This window comes from Chiloscyllium punctatum, chromosome 46, assembly GCF_047496795.1.
Source record: "Chiloscyllium punctatum isolate Juve2018m chromosome 46, sChiPun1.3, whole genome shotgun sequence".
Classification (NCBI taxonomy): Eukaryota; Metazoa; Chordata; class Chondrichthyes; order Orectolobiformes; family Hemiscylliidae; genus Chiloscyllium; species Chiloscyllium punctatum.
This window is the reverse complement of record NC_092784.1, coordinates 50,523,981-50,541,015: the sequence shown is the minus strand read 5'-3', so window position 1 is coordinate 50,541,015 and position 17,035 is coordinate 50,523,981. Positions and strand designations below refer to the sequence as shown.

Sequence of the window (17,035 nt, the reverse complement as noted above, 5' to 3'; positions counted from 1 at the left end):
GAGGAGGATTTTTGCCCGAAACGTTGATTCTCCTGCTCCTCGGATGCTGCCTGACCTGCTGTGCTTTCCCAGTGCCACACTCTCGACTCAGTTGGTCAAACAACGCAGTCTTCAGACAAAGCACTCTTCATTCCTACACTATAGTTAAAATACAGCAAAAGGAAGAGGAGACTGGAATCACTTAATTCTATTGGAAAACTTAACAGAATACTAGTCTATTTAACTGCTAAACAGTAACTGTTCCAATACAGTAACAACACATCAACACACTGCAGGAAAGAATTACTGCAGCTGCAGGAAACAAAAAAAAATACTGGAGACCACAGCGGGTCAGGGGGCATCCATGGGGGAAGAGCTAACTAGCGTTTCCAATCTAGATGAATCTCTCCCTTTGTCAGAGGTGACATGGAGGGGACGCAATGGGGAAAGGGGAGGGTGGAGTGCTGGGGGAGAGAGACAGTACAGATTAAGTGACTGGAATGTGAGAATGGCAGACTAATGGTGCGTCTGACTGCAAGACTGGAGACAGCAGACAGTCCCACTGGAGTTGGGGGATGGGGGGGGGGGAAGGGGAGTGGGGAGGTGAGAGATCCCTGCCGCTATTCCTGATGAAGGGCTTTTGCCCGAAACGTCGATTTCCCTGCTCCTCGGATGCTGTGCTTTCCCAGCACCACTCTAAACCAGACTCTGGTTTCCAGCCTCTGCAGTCCTCGTTTTTACCTAGGGAACGCAATGGGTAAAGTGAAGAGAGAGGCAAGGAATGGGAGTGACTTCACAATCTGAAGGCGTTGAACTCAACTCTGGATTTCATATTAAGCCTGGCAGCTAGACATACCATTGTTCAGCTATTCTCACGTTCCAAGGGGCAACTTTTTTTTTTAAAACACGGAGAGTGGTTCGTGTGAGGAATGAATTTCCAGAGGAAGTGGAGGATGTGGGTACAGTTGTAATGTTTAAAAGACATTTGGATAAGCTCATGAATAAGAAAGGTTAGAAGGGACATAGGCCAGGAGCAGGCAGGTGGGATGAGTTTAGTGCAGGATTATGGTCAGCGTTGACTGGTTGGATTGAAGGGCGTCTCCATGCTGCATGGCTCCATATGTTACTGTGTGAAAACATTTGCATTGATCATTTGAAATCTCTTGTTCCTGTTCCTTCAACAAGCAAACCTTCCCAATGAGCTGATTAATATGCTTTCATTAACACAGACATTCCGCCACCAGCCCTCTCCCAAGTCCGATATTTTTATAACTGGTGAGCATATGTCCAAAGAAAGTTTTATACAAAACCCCCCTGATATTAGCCTCCCTGTGATTACACTCCAAGATCTAACCTGCTGCTGTGTCTCGGGCCAACTCGGACCACTTCACTCTTCAGCCCGAGAAACAGAAAGCCCTTTCCCAGGTCTCTGCTGATGGTGGTTGACTGTTCGTAAAAGGAATTCGTGCAGTCCTGGGATGGCCGTCACAACATAGGAACTGGCAAAGCAGCTGGTGCAACCTCTGGAACAGTTTGGAAAGGTAGTCGCTGTTGCAACAAAGCACCCTTGCTCACGCACAGCAAGCCCCCACCAACAGCAATGCGAGAATGGCCAGACCACTTGGGTCACCACAGTTTGAAGGTTAAGTGGGGAGGCACGGTGGCACAGTGGTTAGCACTGCTGCCTCACAGCGCCAGAGATCTGGGTTCAATTCCTGCCTCAGGCGACTGGCTGTGTGGAGTTTGCACGTTCTCCCAGTGTCTGCGTGGACTTCTTCCAGGTGCTCTGGTTTCCTCCCACAATCCAAAAAATGTGCAGGTTAGGGTGGATTGGCCATGCTAAATTGCCCGTAGTGTTAGGTAAAGGGGTAAATGTAAGGGAATAGGTCTAGGTGGGTTACTCTTCAGAGGGTCAGTGTGGACTTGTTGGGCCGAAGGGCCTGTTTCCACATTGTGAGTAATCTAATCTTAAAAAAGGATATTGATCAGGCACTGGGGAGAATTCCCCTTGCTCCTCTGCAAAATGGCACTAGGGGCCCACTTGCATCAACATAAGAGACTCAGTTTAACGTCTTATTCACCCTACCCATGCCCCTCAATTTTCTAAACCTCTGTAAAGGTCATCCCTCAGCCTCCGATGCTCCAGGGAAAAAAAGTCCCTGCCTGTCCAGCACCTCCCTACAACTCCTGGCAATATCCTTATAAATCTTTTCTGCATTTTCCACTCGCGCGCCCCCCCACCCCACCCCCAACCCCAACTCAACCCCACCCCGCACCCAGGTTAGCACTCCCTTGGTGATCCAGCATAGTTAAACCACCCGAAGATAAGCTCACTATCACCCCACATGACCATAGGGCTTGCTCTCTTTCTCACTCTCCTTACTGAGAGACAATGGGTAGTGGTTTAACCAGAGGGTAACTGCGCCTCAGGTGAGGGGAGAGGTTGCGAAGGAGTGCCTGTCGTGGTAACTTCAGCTGGTGTGGGAATCCAACCCCCCCCCCCGCTGTTGGCATCGCTCTTTATAAGGGAAGCAACCATCCTCAGCCCACTGAGCCAACTGACTTCAACTCCCCAACCCCCACCCCCTGAAGTACTGTGTCGCTAAAGGTGCTATTCAAATGTTCATCTTTCTTTCTCTTGTGTGGGATTTGAACCCACTACCTTCTGAGTCAGAGATGCAGGCGCTACCCACTGGGATAAGGCTGACACAATGATAATGGTGTAAAAAAAAAGTCCTGGTCTACAAATAGAGTAGATCCCGCTAGTACTGTTAGTCAGCATTCTTAAAGCATTTATTAATGTGCCTTTGATTTGCACTTTCTATTCACCAAGCCAACGTTTTCAAATCACCTTGTTATTTTCGTATTATGGGATAAACCGTTCAAATAATTAAATCCTGTATAACAGAAACCCCATTGATCAGTCACATATTTTTCCCATTTGACCAGCCAGTACCGATTCAGTATAAGTGGCAAAAAAACTGAAGTGGGGAAAGCTAAGGGGATTAATTTTTCGGAGGCAGGTGTGATTGGGAATGCAAATCCTGAGGAGGATGGTGGACAATATATATATTCTTTAAATATATATTTGAATAACAACCATTTGCAGGGACTGGGAAGGGAACGAGAGCGAGTTGGACAAATTAAATCTCATTTTTGAAGGGCTGGCACAGGCTTGATGGGCCAATTGGTCTCCCGTTCTGTCCTATTACAGAGAGGCTTCCACTTGGCAACTTTCGAGGACTTGCTGAAAACAAAGTAGATTCCAACAAACGATTGCTCATGAGTGGCCAAATGGTATGACCCAGGTCACCTTGTGTCCAATGCCCACCGATCAGAGATAAAGGAGTTGGTCCCTACTCAAGGTTGGGTGATCACGAGATAGGAATGGTACATTCACAAACTTCTAATCGCCAACCACACCCTGGATTGTACCCAATTTGAAACTGGTCTTCACTTGCAACTGGAAAAAGTCAACATTTCTGGCAATGCTGTTCAATCACGTTTTCTCAAAATCAAAATTAGTAATTCGAGCTGGCCTGACCGACAGTGTCATACAGCACAGAAACAGACTCTTCGGTCCAACTCATCCACACCGTCCATGTTCCCGAACTAAACCAGTCCCTGCATTTGGCCCATATCCCTCTAAGCCCTTCCTATTCATATGCCCATCCAAATGCCTTTTAAATGCTGTAATTGTACCAGCCTCCACCACTTCCTCTGGCAGCTCATTCCATACACGTACCACCCTCTGCGTGAAAAAGTTTTCTGGTCTCTCCTTAAACCTATGCCCTCTAGTTTTGGACTGCCCTAACCTGGGGGAAAAGACCTTACCTATTCACCCTCTCCATGCCCCTCCTAATTTTATAAACCTCTGTAAAAGGTTACCCCTCAGCCTCTGACGCTCCAGGGAAAAAAGTCCCTGCCTGTCCAGCACCTCCCTATAACTCCAACTGTCCAGGCCTGGCAACATCCTTGTAAATCTTTTCTGCACCCTTTCCAATTTAATAATATCCTTCTTATCGCAGGGTAGCCGCAACTGAACACAGGATTCCAAAAGAGGCCTCACCAATGTCCTCTACAACCTCAGCATGATGCCCCAATTCCTGCATTTAATGCTCTCACCAATGAAAACAAGAATTACATTCAACAAAATGAACCAAATCAAAATACCACTTGTCTGGACTGAATATATGGATAGAGCACACATGGTGCAGTGGTACTGTCCCTATCTCTGAGTCAGGAGGTCCAGGTCCACTTTCTCCAGAGATGTGTCATAACACGTCTAAAAAGCTTGATTAAAATGATAGATAAGACGTTAGGTTTAGTCATCCTGCTTTTAACAGGTACAACAAAGTGTTGTTTGACCACAACTGTCTGTTGGTGTGGGACACAGGTCTGTCATATTGGACCATAATCACTTAGTCCCTCCCCTGTTATGGTGGCCTTCACCAACAGCTTTTCACCCCAAGTAGCCACCTGAACCACTAGATACCAACTCATTGACATTCCATAAGTATTTCCGAATTCCAGTCTATTCCAGGGTTCCATTCACATGAACTTCCACTCACAACCACCAACATAGTTTTCAGATACTTCGTGTCACAGTTGTCCCTCAGCCTGGCCAATATCCCCAATTCCGTCACCATTGGCGGCTGAGCCTTCAACTCCCCAAAGGCTCCAAACTCTGGAACTCCTCGGTCAAGACTTTGGTCACAGCTCACACCATCTCCTCATATTTGGGCCATAGGGGGGATCCTGACAGATATCCAACAGCTCATTGAGTCATGGGTTTTGGTGGGAGATTGGAGAGGCTCCATGATTGGCTGGTGATCCTCAATGGGCCAGACGCTGACAACCCACTAAACTCAAGTATTGTAACAACTACATGCATTTATACAACCCCTTAGGCAGTCCAAGACCACCGGCAAACAATTTGATACCAGAGTTACATGTAGAGGGGTACTCGGACAAGAATCATAGAATCCCTACAGTGTGGGCACAGGCCCTTTGGCCCAACAAGTCCATACTGGCCCTTCAAAGAGTAACCCACCCAGACCCATTCACTGAACCCATTATTCTACATTTACCCCTGACTAATGCAGCTAACTTACACATCCCTGAACACTGGCCAATCCACCCTAGCCTGCACATCTTTGGATTGTGGGAGGAAACGGGAACACCCGGAGGAACCTACGCAGGCTCGGGGAGAATGTGCAAACTCCACACAGTATTCCCGAGGCTGGAATTGAACTTGGGTCCCTGGCGCCAAGAGGCAGCAGTGCTAACCACTGAGCTACCGTGCCGCCCGTATGGTGACCAAACTGGTTCGGTCAGAGGGGTCTGCAATGGACTGAAGGAGGGGCCTAGCTTGCCCTCGACACGGGGAGTCCAAAAAGTACACTCATGCCTCACACACAAGGAGGCCATTTTGAATGAACGGTGGCGACTGGACTGCGTTTCTAGCGAGAGGGAGGAGTTGATAACGTGACCAGGATCAAAGCAAAAGTTCACCAACCTTGAAGAAGAAACCAACAGACCTCTGCTCAGCATCGCCTGGGGGATCACTCACGGATTCGCTGACGTTCTCTGGCCCGTCCTCACCTTCTTCGGGGCCTCTCAAAGAGGAGAGCGGTATCTCAATCAAACTAGTCCTTTTGGCGGCGGATGAACTGTCCTTCTTGCCGCTGTCAGGCTGCTCCTCCACTTTCCGGGAGACGACAGGCCCCACGGGCCTGAGGTTACCCTCGCTCTCCAGGTCAGGGGTCGGCCTGTCAGATTCCAGGGGTCCTTCTGCTAGGCCGCAGCTCACCACGGGCCCCAGCGGACGTGGCTTGGGCCTCACGCTGAGGTCCTGCTGCTCCTCCTCGCTGTCCTCGCCGAAGCAGATGGAAGACTTGGTCTGGACGGTGACCTGGCTGGGTGAGAACTTGCGCAGGTGGGGCAAGGAGTCCACGCTCTGCGGGGGTGTGAGCACACGGGTCAGCGGCGTGATCTTCAGCTCGGCGGGCCGGGAGTGCCTGGGGCTCTTGGGTGGGGCTGCGGCCGCTGCTCCGGACACCTTCTTGGGGCCGGACTGGGGGGAGCGTGTCCCGGAGGAAGCCGGCTTGCGCGAGGGCGAGGGCGAGGAGAACTCGGCCGAGCGGGGCGGCCTCTGAGAGGAGGCTTTGGGAACCGGGATCACCCAAGCCTGCACGTTCTTCCTCTCCATCAGGCTCTCCTGTTGCTGGGCCAGGCGCTGCATGTCGAGCTGCAGCGAGGACAGCGCCGAGTTAAGCTTAGCCACGGCGTTGTTGTACTCACCCATGTCCGCGTCCACCTCTGGCTCCCTCGGGGACTCCGGCCGTCTCGGTTTAGCATCTTTCTCCCCAAGGTTCCTGCCGGGGCCTGCCTCACTGTCTTTATCCAACGCCAGGCCACCCCGGTCCTTGAACTCGGGCTGTACTGGGCTTTCGTTTTCCTCCTCATCCTCGATTCTCGACAATCTCTCCTCCAGGGAGAGCTTCCTCCTGTCCTCGTCCGCCGACACTCCATTCTCCCGCTCCCCGCCTTCCTCCTTCCTCTTCAGCTGCAGGAACGCGCTCTTGCCCAGCCTCTGCCGGTGCTTGGCGAAGATGGCCTCAATCCGCTTCTTCTGCGCCTCGATCGCTCGCCGTTTCTCCTCCAACCGGATCCCCAGCTGGGTCATCTCGGAGGCCAGGGCCTGGTTTTGGCTGGGGCTGTCGTCGGGCCTGTGAGCCCATGAAGCCATCTGCTGGTCGTTGAGCTCGGAGCTGTCCGGCGTCGTCTTCTGCGAGCTGCTCGACTTGGAGTCCGGCGCGCTGCTCATCTTCTTCATCTTGCGCTCGGCGAAGTTGGTCATCTTCACGCCTGAGCCGGACGATGCCACACTCTCAGCCTGGGAGCTGAGGGAGCTGAGGCAGGACGTGCACTCGTCCTTGCTGGCGTAGTCCTTCTCCTCCTGGGCCGGCCTCGAAGAGTCCTCACCGTCCGACTCCAAGCTGTTGTCCCTGAGGACGGAGTCGTCGTCCCGGGAGAAGTTGCCATCTTCAGACGGAGCGACTCTGCCACTCACTCGGTCCTCGGTGGGGGGTAGGAGCCCGGTCTCCTGGGGGGTGTCTGCCGGTGGGTAGGGAGGATGGAGGTCAAGTTTGGACTGGCCACCCTCGGGCTTTAGGAAGTCTTCGGACAGATCGGGCCGGTGAAGGAAGAAGCCATCTGGTGCACCCTCGGGACGGAGTCTGGGCTCCAGCTTGTCAGTGTTGTGGATTATCTTCAGCGCTTCTTCGATGGTCGGCAGCTCCGCACAGTTGTTGTGGTCGCCAACCACCCCGTTTTCAACCGGTGGCGGACGTTCGCTCTCGGCCATCTTGTTCGCCAACGGCGAGGCCTTCCTGGCTGCTCTGGGAGACGCGACAGGCCCGTTCTCGCTCCCCGGCTCCTGGTTGTCAGCACCCCGCGGTAGGCAGCTGTGAGACCGGTAGGTGTTGGAGCTCAGGCTGTCGGAGCTCACCGACCTCATCAATCCGACCGGATTCCCCATGACAATGTCCACGTCGCTGTCCAATCCAAAGGGAATGCTGAAGGACACTGCTTGGGACAATGGCCTTAGAGAAAGAAAGCAAGAGAGCAATGAGTATCATGTTTTATCAAAGTCTTGTGTTAAAAGCTAAGGGCGTGCCATGGAATCTCTACGGGGCAGAAAGAGGCCATTTGGCCCATTGAGGCACTGACCCTCTGAAGAACATCCCACCCTGGTGCTATCCCATTAATTCCCCATGGCTGATCCACCGAGCCTGGATACTATGTAAAATTTAGCATGGCCAATCTGCCTTAATCTGTGCAGCTTGGGATCATGGGAGAAAACCAGAGCACCTGGAGGAAACCCACGCAGACATGGGGAGAACGTGCTAACTCCCCACAGACAGTCGGTGGATGCCAGGGGACATGGAGTAAAGTTAGAGATTTGTAATCAATAAAAGGGTTAAAACGTTATGGCGAGCAGGCAGGAAAATGGAGTTGAGGCCTTGATGAAATCAGCCACAATTGCATTCAATGATAGGACAGGTTAAAGGGACTGAACGGCCCACAGCTGCCCCCAGTTCTTTTTTCCCTGGATCCCCTCTCAGAGTTCATCTCTGCTTGTAACTTAACCCTTGATCCATTTTTGGATTTAACTTCACCTCTCCCTTCCTCCAAAATCGGTAAATTTAATTCCTGGTTTTATATTTGAAAAACTGACCAGGAGACGTTCTCCTGCTCGGAGTGAAGCAGCTTAATTTAGAAAGTCACACCAAAAACTTAGGTCTGGGCTGGTGCTCTATTTTCTTTTGTATGCCAAAGAAGACCATCTCCCACGGGGGCAGATGTGCAGGGAATCTCAATAACCCTCCATAACATCAGAGAAAGAGTCAGATTGAAAAGCGACTACACACCTGCCTCACAATCGCGAGGAACAAGCTGCAGAAATCAGTTCCTGTGCTGAATGACACAGGGACCCAGCAAAATTTCATTCATTCCCTCAATCCACGAGTAAGCGGCAACAGCAATGTCACACCCAGTACCCAGCGCTCTCACTCACACAAAACTAGGTTTCAGTTTGCTGACTGTACCTGACACTGCCGGAGATTCAAATTTGAAACGGGGGACAGAGCAGTTGCAACAGCATGAGTCCCTTCAAATAAGGTCCCCTGATCATACTGAATCGCATGGTGGGAACGAGGAGATTTTCTTGAAATTACAATTTCTTGAAAATTCAATTCTATGCTCAATTCTGGGTCTCCCTACTATTGGGAGGATGTTGTTAAATTTGAAAGGGTTCAGAAAAGATTTATAAGGGTGTTTCCAGGGTTGGAGCTATAGGGAGAGGCTGAACAGGCTGGGGCTGTTTTCCCTGGAGCGTTGGAGGCTAAGAGGTGACCTTATAGAGGTTAATAAAATCACGAGGGGCACAGGTAGGGTGAACAGACAAGGTCTTTTTTCCCCCCCAGGGTAAGGGAGTGCAAAACGAGGGGGCGTAGGTTTAGGGTGCAAGGGGAAAGATATAAACAGGAACTAAGAGGCAACTTCTTCACACAGAGGGTGGTGTGTGGATGGAATAAGCTGCCAGAGGAAGTGGTGGAGGCTGGTACAATCGCAACATTTAAAAAGCATCTGGATGGGGGTATGAATAGGAAGGGTTTGGAGTGATATGGGCCGGGTGCTGGCAGGTGGGACTAGATTGGGTTGGGATATCTGGTCGGCATGGACGGATTGGACCGAAGGGTCTGTTTCTGTGCTGTCCATCTCTATGACTCAAAGTGTGATGAGTGGGGGATATCTGAATCAATTCTTCACTGAAAAAACAGTGAGAATAAAACACAAGGGATGTTTGGGAGCCTCTCAACCATGATGCTGATTAATCTTCAGGAAAACAAAAGGAAGGGATCGCTGTTGACAAACAGTTGCTGTTTGAAGTGGCAATAAATCTAATGGTTATCTTACTCCTTGCCATGTATTTAAGAAGGAGCAGTTCGAATGTGCACCTGGAATTGGAAAGGTCAAAGCCAAGCAGCAATGTTAAGTGCAATCGGAAGATCTCCTGGAATGTTTACACTGTCAGGAATTGCACGAGATGCTGCAGGATATCGGAATGCACAAGGAAAAGCTAATGAGGGAAGGCTATCAGACTCCTCTACACCAGCACACTGGCAATGATGAACATCACGGTAGCTCAGTGGTTAGCACTGCTGCCTCGCAGCGCCAGGAACAAGGGTTCCAATCCAGCCTCAGGTGACCTTCTGTGTGGAGTTTGCACGTTCTCCCTGTGTCTGTGTGGGTTTCCTCCGGGTGCTCCGGTTTCCTCCCACAATCCAAAGATGGGCAGGTTAGAATGGAATGGCCATGGCAAATTGCCCCATAACATCCAGGGATGTGCAGGCTTAGTGGCTTAGCATGGGAAGTGCAGTGACAGAGAAGGTAGGTGGATCTGGGTGGGACTCGATGGAGCCTCCTTTGTAGGATCTGGGTGGACGCAATGGGCCGAATGGTCCGTAGGGATTCTATGAACATCCCTGGGCATTGCCCTTGCATTGGCAAGAGCAGCCATCAGACAATCCTCCCAACAGTTCCACTCAGATGGAAACACTGCACTTGGTCTGCCAAAGATTATTGTCAGTGTTCATGCCATGCATACTAATATTGAATCATAGATAGTTGCGCATGTAACCATTAAAGGTGGTATCATCCAACTTGAGCAACCTTTCCCCCTTCCCTTTTCCCCCACCACCACCCTTCCCTTCCCCACCCACTTCCCCTGCGCACTGCCCCCTCCAACCCCCACCAGTAGTGATCAGACCTGCAGAACAGGCTCCATCACACTTAGTCTTTGCTATCGCTCGTTCCTCTCTCCAAACCTTTACCTCTTCAGTTGTTTCTTCGTCCACGCCTTTCCAAAGAAATCGACTTGCGACATTGAGGTAGAGTGATTCAGAGGACCTGAAGAGAAATCAGGGTCATTGGGTCAGCCACCAGAGAAGAGGCCCTTCAGCCCATCGAGTCAGTACCACCACGAGAAACACAGGTTAACACGTACATTCAAACAGAGGAACAGCTCAAATGTTGACCTTTTTGGCTCAATATTCAGGCACACATCAACTGACCCTCTACCAGCCAATGGGATTGCTGCAATGAAGCCCAACCCAATTTGGCTAACCTGGTGCCAGTGGCAACTGAGCAGTAACCAAAAGGAACACTGGAAATGTTCCCTTCCTCACAGGCAGCGGCCATATTGCAGATCAGTAAAGATCTGGCTGTAGGACACAAAATATCAAAACTTTGACAAAAATGGTCACTTCCGCACCCTGTACGTCATTCCAAATGGCTACTGTCCAGCTGGTGTATATGGTGGACAACTCAGAAATTTACACTCAGTCTTAAAATCTTTTCTCTCTATTATTTTTTCTTGGAACGACTGTTATCCTGAACATTTTATTTCATTTGTCTTTCTAATTTATTACTGAGATTTTGTACGTTTGAATACCTGCAATGCTAAACTTTTTATTTCTTTATTTCTTCCCTAAGAGTTTGTACTCAAGACAATTTGTACCTGTCCCTAGGTTCCTCTGTCTCCAATATGGCACTGTAAGTGGCAACTTGTAGACTTGTAACTGTACTCATGAGAGTACAGGTGACAATAAAGCTAAATCAATTCAGAGGGCTAATGCTGACGAGTGCATTAAGCACCAGCCAATATGATCGCACCATACAGACTTAAAGACAGAATAGTTCTGGCTCTTGAAAGAGTTAGATTTGCTATCATGGTATCTGCCAGTAACAAGGTCTATTATACAGGGAGAAATTGAGGACTGCAGATGCTGGAGAGTCAGAGTTAAAAAGTGTGGCGCTGGAAAAGCACAGCAGGTCAGGCAGCATCCGAGGAGCAGCAGAGTTGACGTTTCAAGCATAAGCCTTTCGTCAGGAAAAATGGTCGTCATCATAGTCTTTGCTGATGATAAGGCTGCTCTCTGTCATTAGAGAGACAACTGGTGGCTGTCTCAGACAAGGGGAGAGGTTAAGAAGTGTCCCTCATGGTAACCTCAGCTGGCGTGGGAACTGGCATACTCTGCATCACAAACCAGCCACCCCTTTCTGCTATCCCAAAGCATGAAGGCAATAAACGACACCTTACTTAAGACACGAGCTTCTTTTCTTTAGGCTACCAAGTGACTTCTCTCTCCCACACAGGTCTCGCTTTTCAAGATACCAATTTACAAAGGGAGATGACAGCATCAAATATACCTTATATACCTTTCAAAAGGTCGGCAGTGGCACGACAGTGAGAGAGCTGGGCGATGCCAGGCTGCGCTCTCTGTGCTCTGCCTGCTGTTTGGAAAGGTAACCTTAGTTTCAGGTTTTTGGCACAAACCATGAGGGGTTGGGGAAGATATGATAGGGGCATTTGAGGGACTTTTAGATATGCACACGAATATGGCAAGAAATGGAGTGATATGGACCAAAGGGCAAACATAAGGGATCATGTGGGCCGAAGGGCCTGTTCCTGTGCCATACACGTCTCTGCTCCAAGTGTAACTGGCCTTGGTCAGAGTTTGGAGCAGACTGGAATCCGAATACTCTGTGGGTGAAGTAAAGGGGGATAATGTGCTAACAAATATTAACACATTTCCTTAACAGAGTGGGGGGAGGAGGAACCACCATGGCAACAGTTCAATTATCTTCGTAGCCTGATGCTTTCACGGTCCTATCCCAACACTCAGAAACCATTGCTTATCAAAATATAAGGACCACACACTAGCTTTAAACAAGAACAGGTCTCCCTTTAATATGTTCAAAGAGATTATTATAATTGTGCCAAAACACACACTGTCTCCAATAGTTCTTGCTTCTTTGAAGAAACTTTTCAAAGTAAAACGCAGTCATTAAGAAAGGCAATAGTTTTCAGCCATCACTACTTTGCAGACAGGTATCAGATTTCCCATCTTCACACAATAGAGGTGGGTCTGGTTGGAGCAGGGATGTCATCTCAGGGCTGCTGACTTGTGTCTCCAAATGGAGAACTAATCACTTCAACATCCAGTTGAGTTGACTTTCATGCACATCCTTACAAAAGATATTAAGTTCACATCCCACCAAACACAAAACAAAAAAAAAAAGTGTATGAGGAACAACACAACACGGCACAGAGCGCACATTTACTCATCCTGCAGCTTTGCCAGGCAAGTTCCTGTCAAACTCAAACTGGGGCACAGTTGGAGGTACTCTCACCTCTTGGTTCTAGGTCTCACTGGTTTTTAATACAAACATGTACGCCAAACATCAAGACCGACAGGCCAGTGCCATGTCAAGACCATACTGCGCTCTCAGTTAAACAGTTAACTCAGTTAACAGACAACAGTTGGTGGTTTAACCCAAGTGTTACCACACCTCAGATTACCTCATGGTAACCTCAGCCAGTGTGGGACTTGAACCCATGCTGTTGGCATCACTCTGCATCAGAAACCAGTTATCCCTTTCTGCTATACTGATACATTAATGCAATAAGCTACATCTTATTTCAGACAAGAGCTTCTTCTCTTTTGACCTGACTGAACAGAAAGATCCCAGAACAGCATTTTGAAGAAACTGGCCAATCCCTCAATCAATGTCACATCAAACAGAGTAAAACACAAAATGGCTGCTTCCTGCATTACAACAACAGCAATATTGGTTGATGCTTTGGTGTTTGGGAAAAATGCTTAACAAACACAAATATTTCTTTACGTTGGAGGGGAGAAGTATAGATACATTGTGTAGTTCTGATCAGATACCAGACAATCTCCTGCAGTATTGAATGCCAGGAAGCAATAATTAGATCAGACCATGGAAACATAATTTAGTCTCTACTAAAGGCATTCATTCTAATCATTGTTTGGTATTTCCTTATTTAAAAATGTCTGATTTATGCACAAAGAGACACACACATTACAAACACAGCCCATGTAAGACTGTAATTGTAGATCGACACATTCTAAACAAGGTTTCGGTGAAGACATGAACACAGGAAGACAAATTATGTGGCGGGGGCGGAGAAAAAGAGTGAGCAAAGATGTTAAGCTTTTTGGTCTTAGGTTGTGAACGTTGCATTATACATAGCTGACATAACCAAGCAGAACTCACTCATGAAGTCAAAAGAAAAAGATGTCATCATCAGGTTGTTAGTCATGTAACTGTTTTTTTTGGTTTGCTCAATTGTTGCAGAGTGTTTTCCGTGGGTGTGGAAGACCATAATACAAGGTTGTAATTATAGAATAATGGAGAGTTAATAGCGAGTACCAAAGGTAATTCAATTGAGCTGCTGTAATGACAAACTGCAACCACAGAAAAGGTTAGAGTTGTCAACACGCACACACAGACCGCACCACACTGACTGTCAGGTACCAACTCCTCAACAGAATAAGATGCTTCAAGTCAAATTTCTTTCTACAGTGCAAAGGGTGCACTGACAGTGGGAGAGGTTGTGTGATGTGGGACAGGCAGTGACTAACAATATTTTGATGTGGATTAGCCCCACGTTTGACTCCAAACTTGGAGGACCACATCGTTTGGAGAATCAGCCTGGAACTTTAAACTTTATTCTTTCACGGGATTTGTTCCCCAGCTCCAGTTGCCCTGGAGAATTGGCAGTGAGCTGCTTTTGTGATCTGCAAAATCCACGGGGTGGGAGATACCCCCATAATGCCCTTAGGGAGGGAATTCCAGGATTTTGACCCAGCAACACCGAGTGAACGGTGACATATTTCCAAGTCAGGATGGTGAGTGGCCTCAGAGGGGAACTTGCAGCGAGTGGTGTTCCTATGTATCTGCTGCTCTTGTCCTTCTAATGGAAATAGTCGTGGGTTTGGAAGGTGCTGTTCAAGGTGTGTTGGCGAATCTCTGTAGCACATCTAGTACATACTGCTGCTACTGCGTGTTGGTGGTGGAGGGATTGAGCATGTGTGGATGTGGTGCCAATCAAGCAGACTGCTTTCCCCTGGATAGTGTCAAGCTTCTTGAGTGTTTGTTGGAGCTACACCATCCAGGCAAGTGGGGAGTCTCTGACCTGTCTATTATTACACCACCATTATTGATGTAGTAAGTCCAGTTCAATTTCTAGTAATGGTAACCCACAGAGGGGGATTCAGTGACAGTAATGCCTCTGTATGACACGGGCAGATGGTTAAATTCCCTCTTGTCAGAGTTGGTCATTGCCTGGGACTTCAGTAGGGAAAATGAGGACTGCAGATACTGGAGATCAGAGTCGCGAGTGTGGTGCTGGAAAAGTACAGCAGGTCAGGCAGCATCCGAGGAGCAGTAGAATCGACGTTTCGGGCAAAAAGCCCTTCATCAGGAATGAGGCTTGTGGGTCGGGAGGGCTGAGTGATATATGGGAGGGGGAGGAGGGGGTGTTGGGGGGGAAAGCACCTAAGAAAGTGATAGGTAGATGAAGGTGAGGCATAAGGTGATAGGTCAGGGGGAGGTGGTGGAGTGGATAGATGGGAAAGGTGATGGACAGATCAGGAGGTCCTGTTTCCCTGGTGGACAGGACACCTTCTTGAATATCTCTGGGACAACCGCGGCAACTAACCGCACTGCCACGTGGCTGAACCCTTCAGCTAAACCCCCGCTCCCTCAACCCCCCCCCAACTCTACCAAGGACATGAGGGTCCTGGCCTCCTCCACTGCCAAACCGTTACCACCCGACGCCTGGAGGAAAAACGCCTCATATTTCGCCTTAGGACCCTCCAACCACACGGGATCAATGTGGATTTCATCCATATCCTCGTTGCCCTCCCCCCACATTATCCCAGTCCCAAGCCTCCACTCAGCACCGTCCTCCTGACCTGTCCATCACCTTTCCCATCTATCCACTCCACCTCCACCACCCCCAACTTATCACCTTCTCCCTCACCTTCATCCACCTATCGCTTTCTCAGCAGCTACCTTCCCCCCCACCCCACCCACTCCTCCCATTTATCACTCAGCAACCCCCCAGCTCAAAAGCCTCATTCCTGATGAAGGGCTTATGCCCGAAACGTTGATTCTCCTGCTCCTTCGATGCTGCCTGACCTGCCAGGCTTTTCCAGCACCACACTCTCGACCCTAGGACTTAAGTAGCAATTAACATTTTTGTGCCACATACCAGCGCAAACCAGGCTGGTGGCCAGATCTTGTTGCAGTTGAACATGGACTACTTAGGAGTGGTGAATGGTGCTGAACATTGCACATCTCCTTATGATGGAAGGAAGGTCACTGAGGAAGATAGTTGGTCCTGGGACACGATCCCCAGAATTCCTGCAGAGATGTCCTGGAGCTGAGATGACTGACCTCCAACAACCACAACCATCTTTTGTGCCAGCCATGACTCCAACTCTTAGCGTCTCCTACCATCCCCCAACCAGCTCCTGCTCTGTTGGACGTTCTTGATGCCACACAGAGTCAAGGATGGTCCCTGCCACCTCTCTTCCAGCGTTCAGCTGTTTGGTCCATGCGTGGATCAAGGTTGTAATGAGGTCAGGAGCAAAGGGATGCAGTTAATCAGTGGCACACATTTCATCCAAGTCAGAAGGTTGGAGGTTCAAACACCACCACGGGAACGAAGAGCATCATTTTGGACAAAACCACAGTCCTTCACTGAGGCAGCATCAGTGATGAAGCGAGATTTGAATTTCCTCATTTGAGAGTCAAGAGCATTCCTCTCGATGTATCGTGGACACCTGGTAAACACACCCCATTCAATTTTACCATGTCAACTGTCATAATATAGCTACAAGCAGCCTGGGGGCCACAATGAAATGGATTTCTGAAATCACTGCTAACTCCAGCGCTCTATTCCTCAATGAACTGTAGGCATTGCAACAACAGATAAACATGAAACAGAACACAAACTCAGTAAACAGCAAACATCACTGGCTGCTCAGTTACAATTTGGGAGAATTACAGTGTTAGAAAAAAGCTTGAATGGGATTATTCTCAACAATAGGTTAGGCCCCGCTGAGAAAACCACTCCGTAACTTCACCCGGATTTCAGGAATCAGCGACCGAGCAGCAGAGGAAAGGCTTTGGATAATTGCGGTTTTCAACTGGGAAAGGAAAAGGATTAGGATTGCATTTGTACCTAGTTGTTTTGATCTCAGGGTCTTCTCCAAGTGCAGTGTATTACTGATCTACTATGGGGCAACACAACAGCCCATTTAAACACAGGAAACTCCTTCCAAGAGCAAGCTGTTGAATTCTTCCAAGTTGTGACCAGAAAGAGCAAGCACAGAGTTGGCTTCCACTGATGGGTCATTAAGGCCCGGGCCACCAACTCTGGAATCATCGAGTAAAGGAGAGGCTCTTCTGCTTATCTAGTGTATACTGCCAAAAATACATGACTATAGTTGGCTGTACTCCTGCAGTTTTATCCTGCAGCCAATTACCTCTACGGGCTTCGCGCTCTGTCAGTCTTCATGTAATAAAAATGATAGTAACTCATTATTCAAATAATAACATGAACAGGTCATTTTTCTCCTTGGCTGCTACCCAGAAACTTGAACTCGCA

At 48.8% G+C, this 17,035-nt stretch overlaps 1 protein-coding gene across 7 annotated transcripts in view; it reads right to left on the bottom strand.

Annotated features, from left to right (window-relative positions):
- camsap3 (calmodulin regulated spectrin-associated protein family, member 3) overlaps nucleotides 1-17,035 on the bottom strand; it is a 208,053-nt gene that overhangs the window by 22,500 nt on the left and 168,518 nt on the right. For all 7 annotated transcript variants that reach the window (XM_072564202.1, XM_072564203.1, XM_072564204.1 and 4 more), the window contains 2 exons: nucleotides 10,380-10,455; nucleotides 5,498-7,586 (listed from right to left, as the gene is read on the bottom strand). In XM_072564202.1, coding sequence (XP_072420303.1) covers nucleotides 5,498-7,586; nucleotides 10,380-10,455 — 2,165 coding nt within the window. The remainder of the gene's footprint in view (nucleotides 1-5,497; nucleotides 7,587-10,379; nucleotides 10,456-17,035) is intronic.